The sequence below is a fragment of the Limanda limanda genome, chromosome 7, assembly GCF_963576545.1.
Source record: "Limanda limanda chromosome 7, fLimLim1.1, whole genome shotgun sequence".
Classification (NCBI taxonomy): Eukaryota; Metazoa; Chordata; class Actinopteri; order Pleuronectiformes; family Pleuronectidae; genus Limanda; species Limanda limanda.
Genome location: NC_083642.1, coordinates 16,350,072 through 16,372,425, shown reverse-complemented (window position 1 = coordinate 16,372,425; position 22,354 = coordinate 16,350,072). Strand labels below are relative to the sequence as shown.

Here is a 22,354-nt window from a genome sequence, read left to right as displayed (position 1 = left end):
CTTTCAGGCAGTGAGGAGGACACACACCTGCAGTCTGTCAATATATTCTTTGAAAGACTGAAAAATCGTTCAGAGACTGAGAGGCTTGCTGAGCCATGCCAAGAGAGAGCGGGAGGAAACGGAGAGGCAGCCGCAGAGGAGGAACAGTGTAGTGATGGGCACCGATCCAGGGGCAGCACTTTGCCAAAAAACATCCCCAAGTCAAACTCTCCGTCTGCCAGGGGTGAAACAGCAGTTGGCACAGAGACGCCGAGGCCTGTCGACGCCATGAGCAACATAAACACAAAGAAAAAAGTTGAGTCTGGCTCCAACGTTTCCTCTGACTCTGCAGCCAGGAACTCAGTGCTCAAAACCAACACCTCAGCCAACCCTGAAACAGAGTTATTTATGAGAGAGGAGGCCTGCACACAAACAGAGTGGAATCAGTTTTGTGACTTACCGGACTCAGAAACACCTCACACAGACAAAGTGATCAAGGTGCAAATGTGCACACCTCTAAAGGATGCTAAGCAGGAGCATTTCTTTCTAAGTCAATTCACAGAAAGTGATAAGTGCAACAAGTATTTGCCCAGCAATGCAGAAATGGTGACACGCATTAAACGCAAGGAAGAACACAACCCTGTTTTACAGGTAGACGCAACAAGCCTAAACAAATCTGCAAGCCCACAATCCTCTCCATCGGCCTCCATCAAGAGAAAGAGAAGGAAGAAGAGACGACTCAGCTTTGAGCCGGCCGACAGCGCCCATGGATACGAGAGGCGGTTTTTAGACTCAGAGGAGGAGCAGTACTCAGGGAGAGGAGGAACGGGTCTGTGCTTACCTGAGGATGTGAATTTATTTTATTCAAATGCACCACAGAACAATGTTGTGTCCTCTTTATATTCAGTCTCAAGCCGTCTTCCAGTGAGGACATCTGCTAAGGAGATCAAAACAAATGATTGCTCTCATATTGTTCCGCCCGGTGACAGTCGATACCAACACACACTCAGACTGGAAAGGTGTAAAGCAGCAAGCTTGGCTGAAAATCATGCAACAAATAATAAGTCAGTTACACCATGTGTCGACGATGCAATATCAGCGGCAAGCAGCCGTGTTAATGTGGAAACAGATTCACAGCCATGCATGAAATTACAAGTTGAAGGATCAACAGAATTGAATAAACATCCTTGGTTGGTGGTTTCCGTTCCCGGCAGTGTGACTGTTCAATCAGACAGAAAAACAGCAAATAGTGCAGACAGTCTCCACGAGTCTGATAGAGCGAGTCATTCGATCAGTGGTCGTGAAAACGAGCACAATCTTAAGTGTTGTACAGCCGAGGTCAATCTGAGCGCAGAGTCAGATGATCGCGCCGTGGGAGGCGGCCAAAACGACAAACTATCCGATGCTAACTCAGTCCTGGCCGCAGAGGCTGGAAATTCAGTCAGAGCCGACAGCACAGAGTGTCACGGACAGGCTGAGCCCCAACAACAGCTGGAAATCGGGCGTCATGACACAGACCAGTTTAGCTCCGCTCTGGACAACACAAAACCACAGCAATTCAACACCACAGCCCGTCCATTCATACTAGAGATTTCCAGTGAGGTGACCTTACCCGATACCTTACCTCGTGCCTCCGATTTAGACATAAATAATACAATACAGCAAACGGAGCGCCCTCCGGAGGTTCAGGCTTTGTCCAAATTAGCAAAATTAGCAGCATCACAACATCCCGGCCCATCTGTGGAAATCATCAGTCCTTCAGTTATTACATCATTATCATCCCTGCTCACAAAATCTGGAGCGTCACTCTCAAATGAAAACATCACAGACCTGTCTGGTAGCTTCTCTTCATCTGTCAGACAAAATGAGTCTGGAGGAACAGAAAAAGAAACACTGATGTTGTTTAAACACGAGGACAGAGAAGCTGAATCTGGATCTAAAAGATGGTCCGAATCCAATCACTCAACAGAATCTAAGTGGGAATCACTGGACGGAGCAGAAGAAGCTGAATGTGAACCTGAAAACGCACCAGATTCAAAACACTCAGTGTTTGCCATGTCCTCTTTTTGGAGGGAGATGGAGAAGCTGACGATAAATGACATTCTGGGTTTACGATCCCTGCCACCTCTTCCAGAAAGTCAGGAAACAGATGTGTCTGCTTTAACCGATTCAGGTTTTTTTCCACAATCAGATGAGTGCAAGCTCAAACCAACCAGTGAGCACATGCCCAGTGGTCCTGATCCTGAAAAGTCAAGTTCAGGTGCAGTTGTGGCAGCTGATTCTTCCCTTTCGAGAAGTGTTCTGTGGGAGAAGAAACCTGTCCTGATGAGTCTCGGTTCAGATACTTACACAGAGAATGTAATGATGACGTCTGTGAGTAACATTTCTCAACCAGTCTTCTCTGGAAATGCACAACAGAGCCACAGAAAGATTTCCAAAACCTTAAGTGAGCACAATCTAGCTGCTCTGTATTCTGAGTCTTTCAGCTCCAGGTTGGAAGGGCAAACGTTACAAACCTTAGACGAAGAAGTATCAGAGAGGTTTGACTGTCTCTTTGAGGATAAGACGCCAAAGCGTACGGACATGGATTCTCTACCTTCCTCTTACACAGACGGCTACAGAATCTCTGTTTCCGATATTTTTCAGTACCTCTTTGGTGGAAAGCCGTCGATTCCCAGCCAACCGAACACAGATAACACAACCACCTTCTACGCAGATGGAAATTCTGTTTCTGAAAATTATGATCACTTTTTCTCAGAGTACGATACAGAAACCTTCTTCTGTCCTCTCATCTCAGTGGAGGATCAGACTAAAAGTGAGCATGTGCCTATCTTTTCCTACTCGCGCTCAGCTTGTAGAAATCTACAGTTCCCTGAGGCGTATGAAGGCTTCTTTGCATCCTCCTCTTCTGATGATTCTTCAGTTGAATCTGATGAAGAGGACAACTGTAGACCTGTCAGGGTGGTGACCAGGTATACCCATAACGCAAACTCATCCCAGATTTCGACGGACATTTATGACAATTTCTTCACAGACAGCGACCTGAGAGAGAACTTCTTCTGGAAAGCAACGCTGTCTTTCAGGAATGTGAATTTTTCTCGAATCACGGTGCAGAAGCAGACACTCCCAAGCTCCCAAACGTCTCATGTACCTGTGAGGCAAAGTAGCAGATCCCTTCAAAGGACACTGTATCCCAGTAAAGCTCTGTGGAATCAAGACGTGATGTTTCCGGATCCACTTCTCTACCACCTGGAGGACAGGATCTCCAGACAGCAGGCGCTGCAGCCTTTCAGAAATGAGGATTTACAGATGGCTGTTTCAAATCCAAGTAAGTGCAGTTTCCCACTATTATCACAGTTATTCATGAAGGTTTGAGTTAGGGTATTAGGTTTTAGCCTGCTGCTGCTATTACAGTACATTTTAGGTGAAATAAGTACTTTTTTATTAGTATGTTTCTGTTTGTTCTTAGAGTGTAACTGGAATAAGGGGATAGAATAATCCAAGATTAAATGTGTAGCTCCATTAGTATAATAGAAGAATCGAAATTCTTTAAAACTCTTTCTACACGCAGTGTCTGTTTTTTGGCTGCAATAAAAAGGTATAACCCCTTAGTGTGGTATTTTAACTGGTAAATGGTCTCATATGGCAAACAGGCCTGGAAATGACAAACTGGAGGAGAAGAGAGAACATGTGATCTTATTGTTCCTCAGAAGTTAAGTCCACAGCTGATTAATTCTCTGGGAACACTATTATCTAAACTAAGCTTTACTAAATTCACATTTTATGCCTTTGGAAATTAAATCGTTGCATATTGGCCAACCACAACTTTTTGTGATCAGAGTCAGCTTAGTGGTGGATTTAGACTTTAAAGTGAATTAGTTACATGGATTATATAATTATAAGGACAATTCAGCAGTTCAATTCCATGGACCAGCCTAGCAGACAGTATATTTTTAAAAGCCACGATTTTAGACGCAGAGAAACATACCTCTTTTTAAAAGTTTATACAAATGAAAATGTATTTTTTTTAATAATTTACAATATTTACAGTATGTAGTGGAGCTTCATGTGGACAGTCGTAGTGTAAGATATGTCGTGGTGTTAGATATGTGATCCACTCGTTCAGCTGTTCCAGTCATGACCGGGTCGGACTCTCTTACCTCAGCTGTCGGGCGACACTCACTGGACTGCGCTGGTGAAAGTAGAGAGGAGCGGTCGTATGTGATAACTTGACTTCACTCAATGATTGTCGTCTCCAAGCTGCCACGGAGCACCCTAATTTATTAGACTAGCTGTGAAGGGAAATGTAATCATCACATGGCGTCTGTATGTGTTCCCCCACTGAGCTTTAATTAAGATAATAACACTCAGCATCATGACATGGCCTCTAAGGTTTAACACTTGTCTACGAGGATTATCTTCAAGGCCACGAGAGTCACAGTTTTAAACTCCAGAAGCATCAAGCAGACGTGTGGCTGCAGAACTGGAATCTGTGAAGGATGATGGGATTTGATTGGGTCACGGCGTGACAGAACAGGAAGTCCCAACATATTACTGGGGGCTAATGCTCAGCTGTTGGGATGTTATTGCCAATTATGAAGCTCCGGAGCGCCCATTTGACACCTCAGTTTACCTGATGCTCTCAATCTGTGAACTGCCTGTGTATGATCAAATAAAAAGATTCACAACATTATCTGTGATCCTCTGTCTCTATAGGGCTGGATTCCTTGCTCCTGCCACTCCGACAGTCAGATATGTGTCTGGTTTGTATTGCCTTTGCTTCATGGGTACTGAAGACCGCAAACCCACAAGTTGGAGATGCCTGGAAAGCTGGTATGCTTGTTCATGGGTAGCAGTAATTTAGTTTCATATCATGCAGCTTTTTTAAAGACTGAAATTACACAGTAGCCGCTTATTCTGTCACCGAGTATTTGTGTTCATTCTCTGATAAGTAACACAATGACTCACGTTTCAGTTGTATTTTACTTTCACAGTTCTGTTGGCAAACGTGAGTGCTCTGTCAGCGATCCGATACCTGCGTAAGTACGTCAAGATGGAGGCGGCAGCCAGCGAGAAGGAATTACATCACAACTGAGGCCTGATCTCTCTGCCCTCGATGCACGTCACCAGTGAAATTATCAATTTTCCCATGAATCCTGGATGTGAGTCACTGCAGGACTTAGATCCTCGGAGTTTCACTGACGCCTTCATAGAATGGAAAGAGTTTTGTTTAATAACAGCTGTTTTGCTTCGTCAGGGCGAGATCAGACATGTGTATTTATCAGACAGGAGACTTTACAAGTTTGAGACGATTGTAAATAAGGTTTCAGTGAGAGAGATTAGCAGCAAAGCTTGGCTGAGCTGACGATGTTTGATGAACTCGTGATAAATGGATTAACTTGAATCCCTGAAAAACAATTTAAATGGAGCTGTTGGAGCATGTTTTGTTTCCACTAGTTTTATGTAGCAGCTGATTTTATCCAAAGTGACTGTGTTGACTATTTCATGATATGAATGAGATCATATCTGTTGCAACATTTCCCACTGTAACAGAACCCCCATTATTGTGTAATTGTTTGGGAGCTGTATTATTCGCCAGTGTTCTTTTTATGTATTTTATGAAGGGCATTTGATTTTCATGATAGATTATTTATAGAAGACTGTACAGTATTTTATCTAAGTTGCTCTGTGAGCTGTTCATATTTCGTGGATCGGTGTCAGTTTAACAACATTAAATTGAATCGTTTGCAGTGTCTGTTGTCATTCCTCAGACTATTCCTGGAGGTGCAGCTTTCCAAACACTAGAGGGCAGCACAAGCTCACGTGATAATTATGAATTGGATCAGCTGAGTGAGCTGCAGTTTCCAAGTAATTAATAATAACAAATTTGCCCTAGAAATCTAGTCAAGTTCAAAATAATTACTTTGATTTAATACATTATGTAAACTTATTCAACATAATTTTCAAGTATTCAGAAGAGATCTTTCTTGACTAGTATTAATATATTTTTCTCAGGTAGATGGCGTGGTAGAGCTATAAAAATACATTGAGTCGTGCTGTTACAGTATTTTCATACAAACAGAGTTTTCATGCATTTCACTGATGGGACCAATTTTGTCTTTTAAAGCCCAGAAAGGGAGGTAATCCTACTTCAATGATATGTTGTTGGTTTTTCACATCATTTCATCAAATATAATCAGTTTCACTCATCAGCTTTTTCTTGTTTCGAAAGAGCGAATATATGGAGTAGTTTACTGTATTTACTGTAATATACATACAACAGATTTAACAGTCCCATAGCAATTAGAATAAACAGATACACAAGATTAAATTATACTTTTATTGCCAAATATAAATAAACACCTCAAACAAAAATGGAAAAGAGGAAGCCATACAGTTATCAGTACAATGCTGTAGTCCGTTAAACCCACATCTATTTGTCTTGATAATGTATCATAATAAAATAATATATGTACAACATTTACAAAACATATACATCCTGTACTATAACAAGCCCTCTTGGAATGCTTTTTATAGCTTTCAGCTGAAACAAACAGACATTTAACAGCATGTTTGAAAATACTTAAATAATTAAAAACGGTCAGTTCTTGCACTCGTCTGAAAGCTTTAGTGCAACCAGCTGTCTTCTCTGTTGAATGCTACATCACAAACAGACAGCTGAAGTACGAGTCTGTCACTTTCACAATATTTTTATTTAGCCTGCTGCTTTGCATACTTGCACATATCGTCCGCCTGCTCAACTGCACTACATCCGACAGCGCAGGTCTCTTGATCTGCCGGCTCACACTGTACACAGCAGGAGCAGCACCGGCTGTGCTGGCTTTTATTATCCCTCTGATAGAGATCTGTTGTTTGCACACGTCCCGACGAGTGGCCCGGCTATTGTTTTGTTTTACGACCATCTTTGCTGGGTCGCCATGGCACCAAGGCCTCTGGCCCCGTAGTCTAATCCTGTCCAGTGTGTCGAAATTCCAGACGTTGGCTGATTCATTCCAGCATCACAGTCGTACTCCCAAATGTTGTCATAGTCCATTTCCTGGTCATCTGGTTCTGTTGGTTCGAGGTACGAGTGGTGATCTATAGGAGCGAGAGAAGATTGCCAGGCTTTTAGTTCTGAACAATGAAAGACAAAACATCGCCTTGACTGAATAAACTTGGACATAGCTCCAAGGCACTTGTGGTTTCATTGGCTTTATTCCAATGTGTAAACAGTAAAACTGCCGGGGTAACATGCCACTGCTACTCCACCTTCATTCTTTCTGAAGATACAGCAACATGCAGCCTGACAGATGAAATCAATTGTCATATCCCAGCATGGTTAATAATTCTAGTCTTGTTTTCATATGACAAAAGATCATGTAGAAACGTTTGTGAGACAGTTGTGTGCCGTCCGTCCCATTGCACTGTGTTCTCTTAATTCCATCAAATGGAATTGAGAGCCACGATGGCTGCAATGGTATTGGCTCATTTGCGTGTTTCGTGCACTTTCAGTTCTGTAGCTTTTAACCTTCTGTCTACCTGCTGACAGGCCAGAGAGTTAAATCAGTCCAGAGCGTCTGCAGTGTTTAATTTAAGGTATAAGGGAGTGTGAGCTATGTTGTGTGTCCTTGCTGGTGCTTAGGAAGGCAGCAGACAGTGTTGACTTTCACAACCGACACTTGTGGGGAAATACGATGCTGCAGTGTTTGCTATGATTCGAATGAGGGCCCAGCCGCTGCTCAATAGAAATATAGATTCTATGCAGCCGTGCAATGAAAACAAGCAACCTCTTCTTTTTGTTTGAAACACTGAAACATGTTTAACCAACTGATCTTTTTTTGAAAATGCAGTCAACACACATGTTCACTAATACACACAAACAGAAGAATGTTTTATCAGGTTCATGGGTTCAGTTGTTACCTGGTGAGTAGCCGTAAGGCATCTGAGAGGTGTTCCTCGAAGAGCTCGACGGGAGAATCATCTGTCGACAGATGAAAAAGGGCGAGAAAGTTACTTCCCGTGATCAACTAAAACAAACATTCTCATATTTCGTGAAAATATCAAAGACTGTTTCACATATGGCCCTTGATCAAATATCCCCTGCAGAACAAGTGTATAAACTTGCTCTGCTACCACACAGAGCTCCATCGCTGCACTTTGCACCACCACATTCCAGGAACAGGAGCGTCCTGAGAGATGAGTACTGTCACATTTCTCACCTGCTCTTGCATTCGGCTGGGCACGGGCAGGAGCTTCAGCCTGGAGACGGCCTCGGCTCTCTGCTCCGCGTGGCTTGGAGGAAATTCCATATCCAGGCTCACAGCCTTTCCCTTGGAGTGGGTCAGAACCAGGCTTCTCCCGCCGCGCTTTCCCATGGGGGGGGTGTGGAGCTGGAAGGAGGGCGGCAGGTGCTGCTGCTGCTGCTGGTGGTGGTGGTGGCTGTGGTGTTGAATTCGCTCTGGCCAGCTCTCCTCCTTTAATAAAATGAATAACATTTGGATTAAGTAATGATGGAAGAAATTACTTTTGAATTATTTAAGTGTGTGACCAATTTTATTGACCAGAAACTAGCAAATATAATAAACTTAATTCTTAAAGGTAAACACACGTTCAGTAATTAAGTTGAATATACAGACCCAGAATAAATAATTGCTGGTTGTTATTACGTCTCTGCACTAACAGGGACTGATCATTCTTACTTTTTCACTGAAGTGTGTATATGCGTGTATGTGTGTGCGATGCTTGATATTAGAGAGGCTGTGCAGGTGTAAATTGAACCAATGGATCCAGTATCATTGACCCACTTACCGATGGCATGGCCTCATCCAGGGAGTAGATCTCGGGACTGCACGGCTCGTCGTACAGCGGCGAGAGCGGTTGTCGGGGAGCGCACATGTCCGAGTGGCGCTGTGGGCCGTTCAGGGAGTAGTTCAGGGACGTTTGAGGTGTGCTCCAGCTGTTCGACTAATCACAAAAGGTTCGGACAGACAGAGGCAGAAGTTAGTTTAAAACACCAGCTGATGAGAGGAATATCAATCACTCATTTCCCATCGTCTCATCTGACTTTCTCTCACATGCTCTTCAGATTCACATGAGCCAATAACATTAACCAGATCAGATTACCTAGTAGAGGATTTGGACTCATGCCAGTCCTGATCTGCAGCATCGCTATGTGTTGTCTCATAAATCAACAGTCAGCTGTCAGGGTTGTGTATAGAACTCTTAACTGCCATACGTAATGCAAGGATGTTCCATCAGTGACTGTTTACTGATTGGTGGCTTTGGTATTTGTAATTAAATGTAAGAGAGGTCTCATTCTTTGCACCATCACATAAATTATTCTTTCAGCGTCAATTCTGCACTATTATCTCATTTGTTAACACATATCCTGACCCCTCTTGTCCTCCTGCTCGTATCTATTTTAGTAGCTGCACACGTGACGTGTAAAATAAGTCAACGGTCTCTGAGGGAATATTTGGTTATCGAGTTAGACGCCAGACTGAATTACCTTGACAAGTGGGGCTTTCTCCAGCCGCTGCGGGCTGACATGGTGCAGGGCAGAATACGGCGTGCTGTAGACCTGAGACGCCACCGAGCTCTCGGCAGGCTGGACGTAGGAGTTGTGCTGCGGTGAGGAGTAGCGCAGTGACAAAGGTCGTAGGTCACGCTCGGGCCTGGTGTGGGAAGATATGCTGTTGTTCCTGCTGCCCAGGCGGGCGGTCTCGGCTGAGGAGGGACGGCTGGAGCTGTACTGTACGGAGAATAAACACAACCAGGGCAAGAGTCAGCCAGGAGTCGTAGCCAGTGCTGGGATGTATATTCGTTACAGTACTTAAGTACATTTTTCAAGTTCCTGTACTCACATGGTTCTATTTTCATTACTTTCTACTTTTACTCACATATATCAGAAAAAATATACCGTATGTACTTTATAATCCACTACATTTTTTACAAGCATTGTGTGACATGTTTACATTTGATTCCATTTTTATAAATAATGAATAACTAGGGGGATTTGATCCATAGATCCAATCAGATCATAAGACTCCGCCCCTTGCTAAAGCAGCATTACTGGTGATGAAGAAACACCTGAAACATCGCCTAGATTCAGCCATTAAAACTGACAATATGTTTTCAGGAGTATCTGAAGTTTTCTTTATAAATAGGTAGTCTATACTATTGTATCAAACTGAATATACAGTAGGCTCAATAAATGATGTAGTGGACTGTTGCATTAGCAAAGAGGACTTGTTATTTTAGTACTATTAAATATATTTAAAAACAAGTCTTACTTTTACTTGAGTTAAAAAGTTAATGTGGTGTAGTATATTTTTTTATTATATAAAATTATTGATTTACAAAGTAGGTGTAAAATGTTTTACAACACAGAAAAGAGTCAGAGATTTTAACCAGTGAGTCCCTGTATAGCAAATGTATTAAACAGTTTCTCCTGTTTACATCATAGTTTTTTATCTTCATTTTGTGTTTTTGGAGAAAAGAGTCTCTATCAATGTAATAGGGTGAGTGGTGGTTCAGCTGAACAACAACTTGTCTTCTGGGCATTGAGCCTTCTCCTCGCTCAGCTAATTGAGCGAACTACACAGCTAGAGTCTCAGTACTTCTTAAACTTCTTTGCTGAATCAGACTTTATTGGCCGCATATTTCTCTATACCAATAAAAACTTACTAAAAATTATAAATATTATTGAAAACTGTTATGATGTTTTTACTGAAAGGCCTGAGGATTCCCTATTCCTCCTCTGTGGGTGCAACAGGAGCCGTTTGGTATCTTGACCTCAATTAATAATGAACCTTGTAAAGGAAATGTGTTGCTGCTCAGCTCCACCAAAACAAACAACTAAGATGCTTATGGTGCATTTATTAGTCTAAGAACGGTTGAACGTGAGAATTGACACATGGCTGACTTACACAGAGCGGTTCAGCGTATCCTGGGGTGAGAGGGTTGTCTTCATGAATGGGCAGCTGAAGGTTGTGGGGCCCACGGCCACTTGTTGACTGGCTAAACTTAAGGGACTCACTTCGTCCTTGGCTGTTTCCACTCCACCGGTCGAACTGGGGAGCCTAGAAATAATAGGACCCAGAAATTAAACATTTAAATAAAGATTTTTTGACCAAGAGCAAATTTGACAAATGTAGTTGTTGTAAATCATATCATAGTTATGTTGATTTAAAAATGGGTCTGTGTCCTCTTTCACTTCTACTTGAACCCTCCCATGTCCCCAAAGGTTAACAAATCAAGTGTAGATAGCTTCCTTTATAGTTATGGATCATCAACAGTTGTAAACAATATAATAGTTTGTGGTCCGGGAAAGGAGGGTGGGGGGGGGGGGGTCTCACCTCTTTTTGCGTCGGAGTGTAGATGATGTCATACACAGGGGGCGGGGGTGTGAGAACTGGCACGTCAGCAGCTTTGAAATGCTGGATCCAGTCGCAGAACGTGGTCATATCCAGACACGAAACCACTATGGGGTTGATGAGCTTCCCTGGGAAGAGAGGACGGGGGGGGGGACAAAGGCTGTCATTCGGTCCAGTCGCTCGCTGGAATGTGCTATAGTCAGATTGTCATTCACTGGGGATAAAACCAGCTCATTCATAGAGGGGTTATACTCTGTGACGCTGGTAGATCCATGCAAAAGGCCACTTAACATAAAGCTTGCATAAGAACACACACTCATTAAAATTCCCCTTGACATGTCCGGAGCAGAGCAGCAGCTCACTGATTCACTATATTTACCTTCGATCATAAAGGTGTTGGGCTTGACGTCTTGGCAGGGTGTGGTCACAGTAATCATGTTGAGTGGAAGTTTCCCCTGTAATCATAATGACTGTTAGAGCCAATACACAGACATAAACAATGGATACGCTTCATGCACACACCTCCGGATATTAGTAAGTGTAGAAGAGTGGTACCTTGTAAAAGAGCCCGTCGTTCTCCTCTGATAGGATGATCAGTGTCGCTGGGTACATCACCAGGAGTCTGTCACTCTGCTCCTGTCGACACAAGATAATAGCTGATAGTGAGCTACGTGTGTCAGGAACAGTCAACCATTGTCTATGATTTGTTTACATATTCCCATAATAAAATTTCAACACCAATATGACGGATGATTGGTGGAGATGTCTGGTTCTCCCTTTAGGTGCTCAGAAGGTTTGGCCCATTAAATTCAAAGAGAATCTATATCATATTAAAGCTTAAATTGAACTCTCATATAAGTATCTCTGAAAAGTTCCCTTGTTTCGATGTTGTACAGGAGCGAAGGCAACCAAATCCTTTAATCTTATTGTAAGAAAATAATCTCCAGTCATTCTCCCTGGGGGAGAATACAACTATGAATAACACAAAGCACAGAGGCGACCGTGAGACCCAAGGCAAACATAGGAAAAACCAGCAGTGTTTATCCTTTAATACTCTGCTGAGAGGCACAGTTTGAATCCCAGTGAGATCTTCAGTCCAGCCGGTCGGGGGGGCATTTAAAGGTGCGGCAGACGAGCAGTTTATGTTTCCTCTCCCTCGCGGAAGGTGTGTCTGGAGAGACAGCTGACATTCCAGCTGTGAGGTGAGTTGAGTCACTGTGAGCCTGGCGAACGGCTCTCACACAACCGGGCCCTAAATCTCACTCAGGGACTTACGCTCGGGCCCATATGAGAATTAATTACAGATAACGATGCATGCTGTGTCATGACTCCTGTTTTTACTGGCTGCTATGCGAAGCTTTATCAACATTATTTATTTGTGCTCATGTCTGATCTGGTTCAGCACAGAGTTGTGTTTTCTTCACCGGCTAGTTGCAGGTGTCTGACTCTGTTTTGCACCTTGGTGGAAAAATAAGGAAATTAGAGTTACATCTGCAGCAGAGGCATCCTGTTGCCAAAAATATGGACTCCACCCATTTCAGTCACTCCTCACACTGTGTTAAGGTAATGTGTGTGTTGCGCAATTTCAGAACTGTGAGTCACCTGGATTTGGAGCTGATGTTATTGAGCTTTTTAAATGTGAAAAATTCCCAGAGTACGAAACCATGTATCACTACAGGTCGGCTGTCGTCAGGAGTTAATGTGGGACAACAAACTACCAATCATGTTATCGCCTCTACCCGTGACTCCACTGCACATTCCCATAAATAGTCAAGAACCCAGATCATGTGCTTTATCTCTGCGTGACCGGAAATCATGATTCACTCTAGATAAACCGAGTGACGTCATACCTGACAGGGCAGGTGCTGCAGCCGGACTTTGGTGACATAGGTGATGTTGCCCAGGCTGTCTCGCTGGGAGCCCTCCCACTCGTAGATGGGCTCTCTGTTGATGGAGTTCCTCAGCTCCTCTCGGCCCTCGGGAGCCTTGTCCTGGTTCAGCTACAGAAGGTAAACAGGGAAAAACAGAAGTCACAATGAACCGTCAGCAATGTAAATATTACCATTCCTCTGCCCCATAAGCAAATTTAAGCGTTGAATGTTTGTTCATAGAAAACGCTTCCCAGCTAAGGCTTGCACAAACATTGTCAGTTCAGTTATTTTCTCGTGAAACATTTAGGTTCACGCGTTTCATCAGCCGTTTCCCCACCTGTGGGTGTGGAGTCAACCCTGTGCAGATGTGATTTTGATATTGACTGTGATGTGGTCAAGGCCACTCCTTCGTATCCAGGCCTCAGGGAGAGCCAGCAGTGACCTACCTGACTCATCAGATCTACACGCTCACACACATCCTGTTTTCAGGAGCGGCTGAAGCCAAACCACTTTCTTGGCTAATCCACCAGGTGGGTTAAAAGATGATGACCACATTCTGTTGCAGCACGAAAGCCAGATTTTTATGCAGCTTGATATAATATAACAGGTTATTTCGAGGTAGGTGGCATTCGAACGTTTTGTCTAACTTACCTTCACTCTGGTGAAGTTTTCGATTGTAGTTGCGGTGCCTCCGTTTGCCTCAATGTTTTCTTTCAGGAGGCCAAACCACAGGTCCTGTTCGTCTTGGTTGGCACAGTAGACAACTATGGAGTTGAGGCTGACACCTGCAGGGTGCAAAGGTCACAGGGTCAAAAAAGGAAAGTGTCTTTTGTGAGTTTTCTCTCCAAGCCTTTTTTATCAGGAAATTCTCTGACGCAGTGATTAATCATTAACCGTGAGTCCACCCGCCGCGTTCTTGGCTGTTTAGCACAAGTTATGTAATAAATGTTAACACATGTTGAAGTGAGTAAACCACATGTAAGACCTACTGCGAGAAGATCTAACGTCTGACCTGCGTCATCTGGTATTTAAAAGTCAGAGCAGTCTCTGCCTCCCTCACAGTGTTTACTCAGGAGGAATGACCAGGGTCTGGGATGAAAAGAGCTGGAATCTCGTTCTATCTATCAGTCCCACACATACCACAGATAATCAGTACAGATAGTCTGTTTCACTCCAGCCCCTTGGCTTTGTGTGGTAATTATCTGGTAACAAGGCCCACTGAGCTCTCCTGAAGTCGGGACTCTGGAATCTTTTCAGCTTTCTCTTCATAATTGTAGACCTTGACCACCATGTGCTCCCCAAGTTCAAACAACACGAGTGAAGGGAAAACTCTTGGGAATGGAAGCACATAGTCCGCTACTCTTGTCAGTTTATAGTCACTATTGTTAAAGGTAATTAAGTCTCATTATCTAACTTTCACAGCAACATAAATTCAAACTGTGTAAAAGCTTACAGGGATTTGTACAGACTGTCTCGTGCTGTGTTAGCTTCGTCACCCATAAACTCACCATCACCCCTTCACCCTGAAGCTGAATCATATTTCCGCAGCGCTCACGGAGGAAAGCACTTGGTGAGAACCCTCACTTGACTCAGACGTTTGACACGCTTCCGCTACATATTTCCTGTCCGTGGTGAATCCCATAAAGCAAATCAAAGTCCACACTGCAACAACAGCTGGAATACAATACCACAAAATAACAAGCTTGATCCGGGGAAGTCAGATGAGTGTCAACATTGTGACAGTGGAGACGGTTCAGATGTCAGTCAGATAGAAACTAATATCAAATGCAAACAAAGAAACCGTCTACTCTTCGTGATTGGCACTTTTCACTTTTTTAAAAATTCTGTAGTTTTGCATTAGTCCCTGGCAAGAACCCCTGTAGTCCCGGCAGCATCACATTTCTACTTAATGAAAAGAAATCGAGCCTCAGACTGTTTTCGTCTACCCAGAGTTCAAAAGCTAAGTGGCATTTCCACCGGGCATTAACCGGAGCAGTTTTTGGAATGTGCCATAGATTATATGCAGTGACAAGGCTAAGAGCGGTAGCCGGGCAGCTGGGCCGACTGAAGTGCACCTGTCCTCTAACAAGCAGGGTCTTAAGGGCTGCTTTGGCCCCCTGACCAAGGGTGAAGGGGGCCCGGCTCTAGTTAGTCTTGGGGTTGAGTGGAGGTGAAGGGGGTCGCAGCACCTTTGAATCACTGGAATGTGACAACATACAAAATGCCGCAGCTTGGAAATAGCGTGTGATTTCTTGCAGTGAGGAGATTTTTTTACTTTGATCCAAAACTAAAAACACAGCAGACCACCAGCAGAGGGGAAAATACTGAGTATGAGCAATAAATTAAGATAAAAAATTTAGACAACTACTCTGATTCAACCTCCTTTGAAGTCTGACGTTTGCTGCTGACTTCTAGACAGCATGCTGGATTTGTTAATCAATCAGCCTGAGTGATTGATTAGATAAATTCAACACAACCAATAAAAGTCCAAACGGATGATTATGACATTCCAGGGCTCAGTGCCAACAAACACGAGTCGAACTTACCGTTTATTTGAAAGGCGAATTCCTGGGGTTGACTGTGGTTGCAGTTCTGCTGCAGGTTGCAGACGGAGAGTTCTTTCAACGGAAGAGTTCCCTGAACACAAGATAACAAAAGGTTCGATCACGCTTCTTTGCACAAAAACATTCTCTCATTCTCTCACTAAAAGCGTTCACTGCAACATTTCCTTTTCCAATTACTCCATTTGAGCCAACTGTTCAGCTCTTAATTGTAATATTCACCATAAGTCTGAGGGAACCCTTGAATCCCAGCATACTTTGCATTTGCCATCATCTACAGTAAATGCTAACTTATACTGTTTAAAGTATCACAGCTGTCTCTTCTTGACAAGAAGTAAAGCAGACAACCGACACAGTAAAATTATGATTAATGGCAGCTCATGCTTTACACATGGTGAAGTAACTTAATCCTACTTTCTGTTTACAAACACTCTGCTGACTGACAGGGTACACATGTCGAAAGGCACGATTATGTAAAGTAAAAATCTGCCCCAAAGAAAGTTTAATAAACTTTTTTAAAGAATCCTGGGAAAGATCAAAACGACACATAAAGCGAAGCATTGGAAGGATCAGTCGTGAACATTGTGAAATTGTCTAAGTGAAAGCAAACTCACCTGGTATGTTAGTCCGGTTGTGTTGTTAGAGACAAAGTGAAGGTGTGTCTGGAAGAGATCCAGGTAGCAATCATGTATATCCTGCGGAGATAATAGAGAAAAGTCATAAAATGTCCCGTCTAAGAAGTAATACACCGTAAGAAAACTACGATCCTTGTATTACAGAGCCATCACGTTTCACCTACTATGTGTTCAGGTTTCAAAACACACACAAGAGCTGATTTAACATGAAGCCGAATTGGAAAACTGAGAATCGATACAATCAGCTGGTTTAGTGTTGATGAAATGAACCCTCGCACATACAGGCACATGTCTGGACGCCCATGATCTTCAGCAATGTGTCTTTTCCTGATGTTGGCTCTCAGATGAGAATCATTTCACAATGTTAAGATCGATTGTTTTTAAGGTTTCTCACTTCCTGTATTTATTAACTCGACAAGGGGAGTTAGGTTTTGTGTGCGTCTGTTTGTTTGTTTGTTTGTTTGTTAATCAGATGCTGAATGATGCGTGGAAGGACTCATTAAACTGTGTTGCAGATCCGCATCAATGGCTCTTGACTAAAAAATCCGTCTTGTTTATGGGGCTGATAGCTATGAATGTATGAAATGGATCTAGTTAATTCAAATGTATTTCCTTAAGCTGACTGCCATTTTAGTTCCTTATTCATACCACGGGGAACTGTTTTTATCGTGTTAAGCACTCGTGTTTGTATCTAAAGTCTCACACAAATTGAGTCATCGGTTGATCAGAATGTCTTGTTCCTGTATCACCTGCCGATTCATGGTGCGCCTACGGGAGATGTTCTGATTTAGCAGAAAGGAAAAGGATTTCCGGGAAGGTGTGTCTTCTGTGAGCGTAAAATGTGATTTTAAAGAAACTCGTTTAGCAATCGTCTTTGTTGTTTGTCAACACTGTGGTAAGTCATCCCTCCTCTGTGGAGTTCTTCTAGGTTTCACACTTTGTGTTCTTTTGGCATCATGACGCCCTTCCGTCCAACACTCTTTCCGTTCTACTTTTTTGACAGAGCTGTTGTGTCACAGCTTTGATGAATTGCAGTTCCCACAGTGCGGAGACGGCACGTCCTCTATCAGTCCCTGGGATCAGAGGAACTCTCTCTCTCTCTCTACCCTGAGGTTTTCTCTGGGAGATGTTTCACAACTGTATGTCCAAACACAGGCTGCGGCCCGCTTCATGGAAAACCGATTGGATTATTCACTGCCTGCCACTACGTCAATTACACAGGGAGTTTCAGTTCATCTGTCCGGTTATTCTCCACCTGTTTTTTTTGTTTTTTTTGTGGGGGGGGGGGGAATTGACAGTCACGCTGATCACATGGATGACTGGCCTGATGTGTCATCGTAGGCTTGGTCATTGTTTCAGACCTCATTAACCACAATGAGGATTGTGCAGCATTAGTTTTGTTTTCCTTTGTACTCGCTTGTCCGGTGTTTCAACATCGTCATTAAAAAGTTGTTTTCGTTTCTCTCACCTGGCACTGGAGGAAGCGGAAACGCACTTTGGAGCTGTGAATCATGCGTCCGTAGTTCTTCACATTGATGCTGCTCTTCTTCCAGCCGCTGGCCGGGTCGTAAGGAAACGGAGGATTCCATTTGATGTTGTCTATTGACTGCAGATCTTTGTGGCACATTTCCTGCAAACAATCATAATGTCAGTAAAAAATAAACAGACATTTATAAAACTTCTCTCTGGTATGAGTATGAGATTCAGGTTAGTCTCCTGCGAGCTGAGAGAGGGTCTTACCTTCCTGGGGGTGACAGTGCACAGGATATTGATGATGCTGTTGGACTTCTCCTGACCCTCTTGGGGATAATTTTTGCGAAACAGGCGGCTGCTGCTCAAAAAAAAGGAAAAACCACGTGTTACCACTCACTCTCCCGTGTTTACCAGCTATTCATTGTTTGCTGTTGAGCTAAATCCCCAACGGCCGAGTCATCAGGGAGCATTTCCCGTACTTGTCAGTTGACCGTCACCCACTGTTATCAGATGCAGAGTAGAACTTAACACACCCGTCTTTGCTCAGACTGTTTTGCATTTCAAGTTCAGTGGCAGAGACTTTTTCAGTTTTTCTGTTCTTTAACTTCACTGGGGAGTTCATGTTTTCACCCCTGTCTTTTTGTTTCATGATAGTTTTTTTATGTTTGTTTGTGAGCAAAATCACATGAAAACAACTGAGCGGAATGAAATGAATCTGTGATATAAGTCAGGGAAGAAGCCATTGTGAGACATGGCATTATTTAAATTTGTTGCTATTTCCCAGGGAATCGTTCTTGTTGGTGAAAACAGGCAGATTTAGGGGACTTATATCTTTGAATGTGTGAAATTTGGTAAAGCTTGATTACATTTATCGGGACTTTGCTCAAGTGCCCCTCTGGTTTTCAATGTAAAATTTCACATTTGGTAAATAACTTTGAATTGTGTGGGTTTTTTTTTATCTCACATAATGTACAGTGAATCAACCAGAGACCCTTCCTTTGTCCTCGGCCCATCAATGCCAACCATTTAAATGATAAGAACAATCCGCTCTTATGTTTCTTATATTAAGGATGTGCATAGGAAAATCAGTATTCAATGTCCCCCTTTGTTTTGCACGACCCTCATCTGTTACCATTAGTGTCACGTCTCTACGAGGAAGCTCCCCCACTGCAACGATAAGACTGTGGGACTGCTTTTACAGTCTCAGCTTGCAGTTTATCTGCTTATCTGCACACATGTGTACCAGTGTCCTCGGTGCAACAACGCAGGCTTTTGTTTTCACGGTGGGAATCAAGGTCTGTCCCATCAGGAAGTCCATGTCCAGCATCAATCACTGACAAGTGTTCGGTGACTGATACTATTCTACTACGTCCCTGTTTGACTTGTGCTCACGTACACAAGAGAAAAATATTAATAACCTGCACACTGATGCAATCTGCTGCTGCAGCGTGAAAGAGGAATGTAGATAATAGATAGGTAGTTGATTTACACACCCAACATTCTCCAAATTGCTGCTGTGGTATTCAATGCACCTCACTCCCCGTTCTCTGAAGGGAATACCTGACCCCGGCCTGATTCAGCAACACAAAGAGCGAGTAGGGTGCACAGGAAGCAGGAACACTGAATGCATTGTTCCTGTACTGAACCATCAATCCCACTGGGAAGGTGTATAAGCCAGAGTTGATGTTTTTGTTTTTTTTGCCCTGTCTCTTATTTTTATTTGAAAATGTAGAACAGCATGACACATTCTATCAAACCAGACCCTGAATCATCACACAGGACAGATGTTCTGTAGCGGAGGTTAATCAGAATCAGATGTGCTGGTCCCGCAGAGTGGGCTGCGCCAATTGTAACATGCCCGGGCAAATAATCCCAACGGATTCAAGAAAACCAGATCGAAAAACTAGGCATGTCTGTCATTTCCTGTATTTAATGCCCTCATATCAGATCACTACCAGCCATCAGGTGCCATAAACCCAACGGTTTCTTTTATGGAGTATAATTGCCCATGTGTGATCGTGATAATGATTGGGGGTCAGCTCCGGACTTTGGGGGGGAAACCAGATAGACTTGACAGCTGGCAGATCATCTTCAGAGGGATGCAAAGAGGAGGCAAATGGTAACTGGATCATCGACACCGTTGCCCAGACAGGCAGCACTCAGGCACGACACCCAGACTATGCTGCATAACCATATGATCCTGACAACCCGGCGTCACAAAATTCACAACCTACATTTAACCTCGCTGCTCAAACCCCGAGAAATACCAGGAATTCCTTCCAGATGAAACACAGAGTCTGAAATAACAAACGGCAGTCAAGGGCAGGACATGTGCTCTGAGGGAACACACGGAGGCGAGTACAGTAAGAATCCCCAAGACAGGTTGTGATTGTTCTTACCTGTTTCTGCGAATGAAGCTTTTACTGGAGAATCTGAAGTTGTGCTGGGGGACGCATGACAGGCTGCTCCCCATGCTGCTGGGCTCTGTGAGGCTTCTGCTGCTGCTCTGTAGACAAGTGACTCCTGTGATGGACGAGTGTTATCCAGTAGTGGCGTGTGTGTTTGTGTGTGTGCTCCCGGCTGAAGTCAGACTTGTACTGAGGGAGAAGTGGGCAGGGCAGAGAAGTGAGACCGGTGAGAGAGTGTGTGCGTAACAGGGGCGGAGTTTGGGACTGTGTCAAAGACAGTGTGTGTGTGTGTGTGCTGAATAACCAGTAGGACTCACACCTTCTGTGAGTTGCCTCTGTCTGTTAAATCAATCCCAACAACAGAGACCAGGGGTGTGGGGGGTGTTCAGGGAGAAGTGTGCCATTTCACACCTTCCAGGGGCCAAATGGGCCTCCTCGGTTTGACCGCTGTACTGAGTGGTCACTAAACATGGATGGTGTGTGTCAATCAAAGGCAAGATGGGAGCTTCCATTGGCATGTCCAGACATGGAACATGCCTGCAGTCTGTTTATTATTGACTCACATGCTCAAACTCAACTAGTGTCATTTGGAAACATCAAGTATCTGGAAAACTTTAGGTTTCACAATTATAATGGAGCTATCGTTTTGGAAAGCAAACTACGTAGATGTTAAAAATAGCCCAAAGCTCCCTGTAATATTGAAACTGAGAGAGATAATTCATTTTAGGGTATCACACTATTAGATCATTCTGTTTTTTCTTTGTGACGTATTCGTCTTTAGCATTTCATCACATTTTGGGCAGTCGTCTGTCACAGGGAACGGAAGTCAGGATGTTTGAACTGCACATATATATGTGTGTGTATTCAAATGCTCTATTTTCCACAAGGCTATGGGTTCATGCAAACATGTCTGGTTTGCATGTTAGGTGTTTGTTTGTAAATGAGATATCTGCCATGTAAAGAGTGAAAGTCAACAAAACAAAATTGTACAAGTTTAATTTCAGGGTTTTATCTTTATTATCTTGCCGATATAGTTTAAAGTTCATTATAAAGTCAATCCCTTCAATCAAACCATTCCCATGTAGACATTTAAGGAATTTTTTAGGGTATTTGTTTTAGGTTACAGCATTGAATGTTCACACTAGTTTCCCGGCTTGTTTGCCTTAAATGATCAGAAACCAGAGGCCTTATCAGTCAGACGGAGGAGTCAAACCCTCATGATGGCCTTGTGTTTGCTCATTAATTAGGTCACTGTCTGTGTGGAGCTGCTGCGCTCTATAGTCATCATTCAATGAGAACGTGTGCTGCTCACTGTCAGGGAACTCGCTGCCAACCTGCTCGACCAGATTGTTCGAACGGATCCACCCGAGGCGGCAACAGACATCATCCTGTTCACAGCCAACTGTAGACTTCAGGAGTGGGATTGTTCTTCACTCTGTGTGATTGTTCTTCGTTTGATTGATCACACTACTCACGAAACGGTCCAGCATGTTTAATCAATGAAGAAAACTGATTGAATTACATGTGATTTAAATGAAAGTAAATCATGGATCTAATCCGAAACCAGTCCTTGGTAACGAGCCTGACTTGTTCTTCAGAATACACAAGTAAATACGTAATATTTAACTTGTGACAAACCCAAACTATAACGGATGTGTAGATGAAAGAAACAACATGGCGTATAAAATGTAGGTCATATAAATCATAAGGAGGAGAAAAATATCTCTATCATCATCAGTAATTCATCTCCTCTCGATTAAATGAGGGAATGTTTCAAATGTGGCAACATTTTGATAGTAAGCTAATTAACAAGAAACCCAAAACATATTTTTCATTTCGGTGTTACTTAAACATTTTGAATAATAATAATAACAACAATAATGAATATAATAATATAATAATAACAATAATAATAATAAACTTTATTTATTTAGCACTTTTCAAAAGACAGGGTGAAATGACTCAAGCGATTGAAAAACTGATTAAATTTAGAGAAATCATTAATCAATGGAGCGTGGACCATGCCCACATATTAAACTTTTTTATGAGACA

The 22,354-nt window shown here is 43.1% G+C and overlaps 1 protein-coding gene across 1 annotated transcript; it reads right to left on the bottom strand.

Annotated features, from left to right (window-relative positions):
* Positions 1-6,300: 6,300 nt before the first annotated feature.
* Positions 6,301-20,474, bottom strand: plekhn1 (pleckstrin homology domain containing, family N member 1). The gene is made up of 16 exons (XM_061074574.1): positions 20,294-20,474; positions 18,162-18,252; positions 17,890-18,051; positions 16,401-16,481; positions 15,772-15,862; positions 13,877-14,010; positions 13,205-13,354; positions 11,910-11,990; positions 11,734-11,809; positions 11,337-11,482; positions 10,908-11,060; positions 9,488-9,730; positions 8,788-8,943; positions 8,199-8,453; positions 7,900-7,960; positions 6,301-7,077 (listed from the first exon to the last, which is right to left on the bottom strand). The coding sequence occupies exons 1-16, from the start codon at positions 20,365-20,367 to the stop codon at positions 6,893-6,895; spliced, it is 2,139 nt and encodes a 712-aa protein (XP_060930557.1). The 5' UTR covers positions 20,368-20,474; the 3' UTR covers positions 6,301-6,892.
* Positions 20,475-22,354: the final 1,880 nt, after the last annotated feature.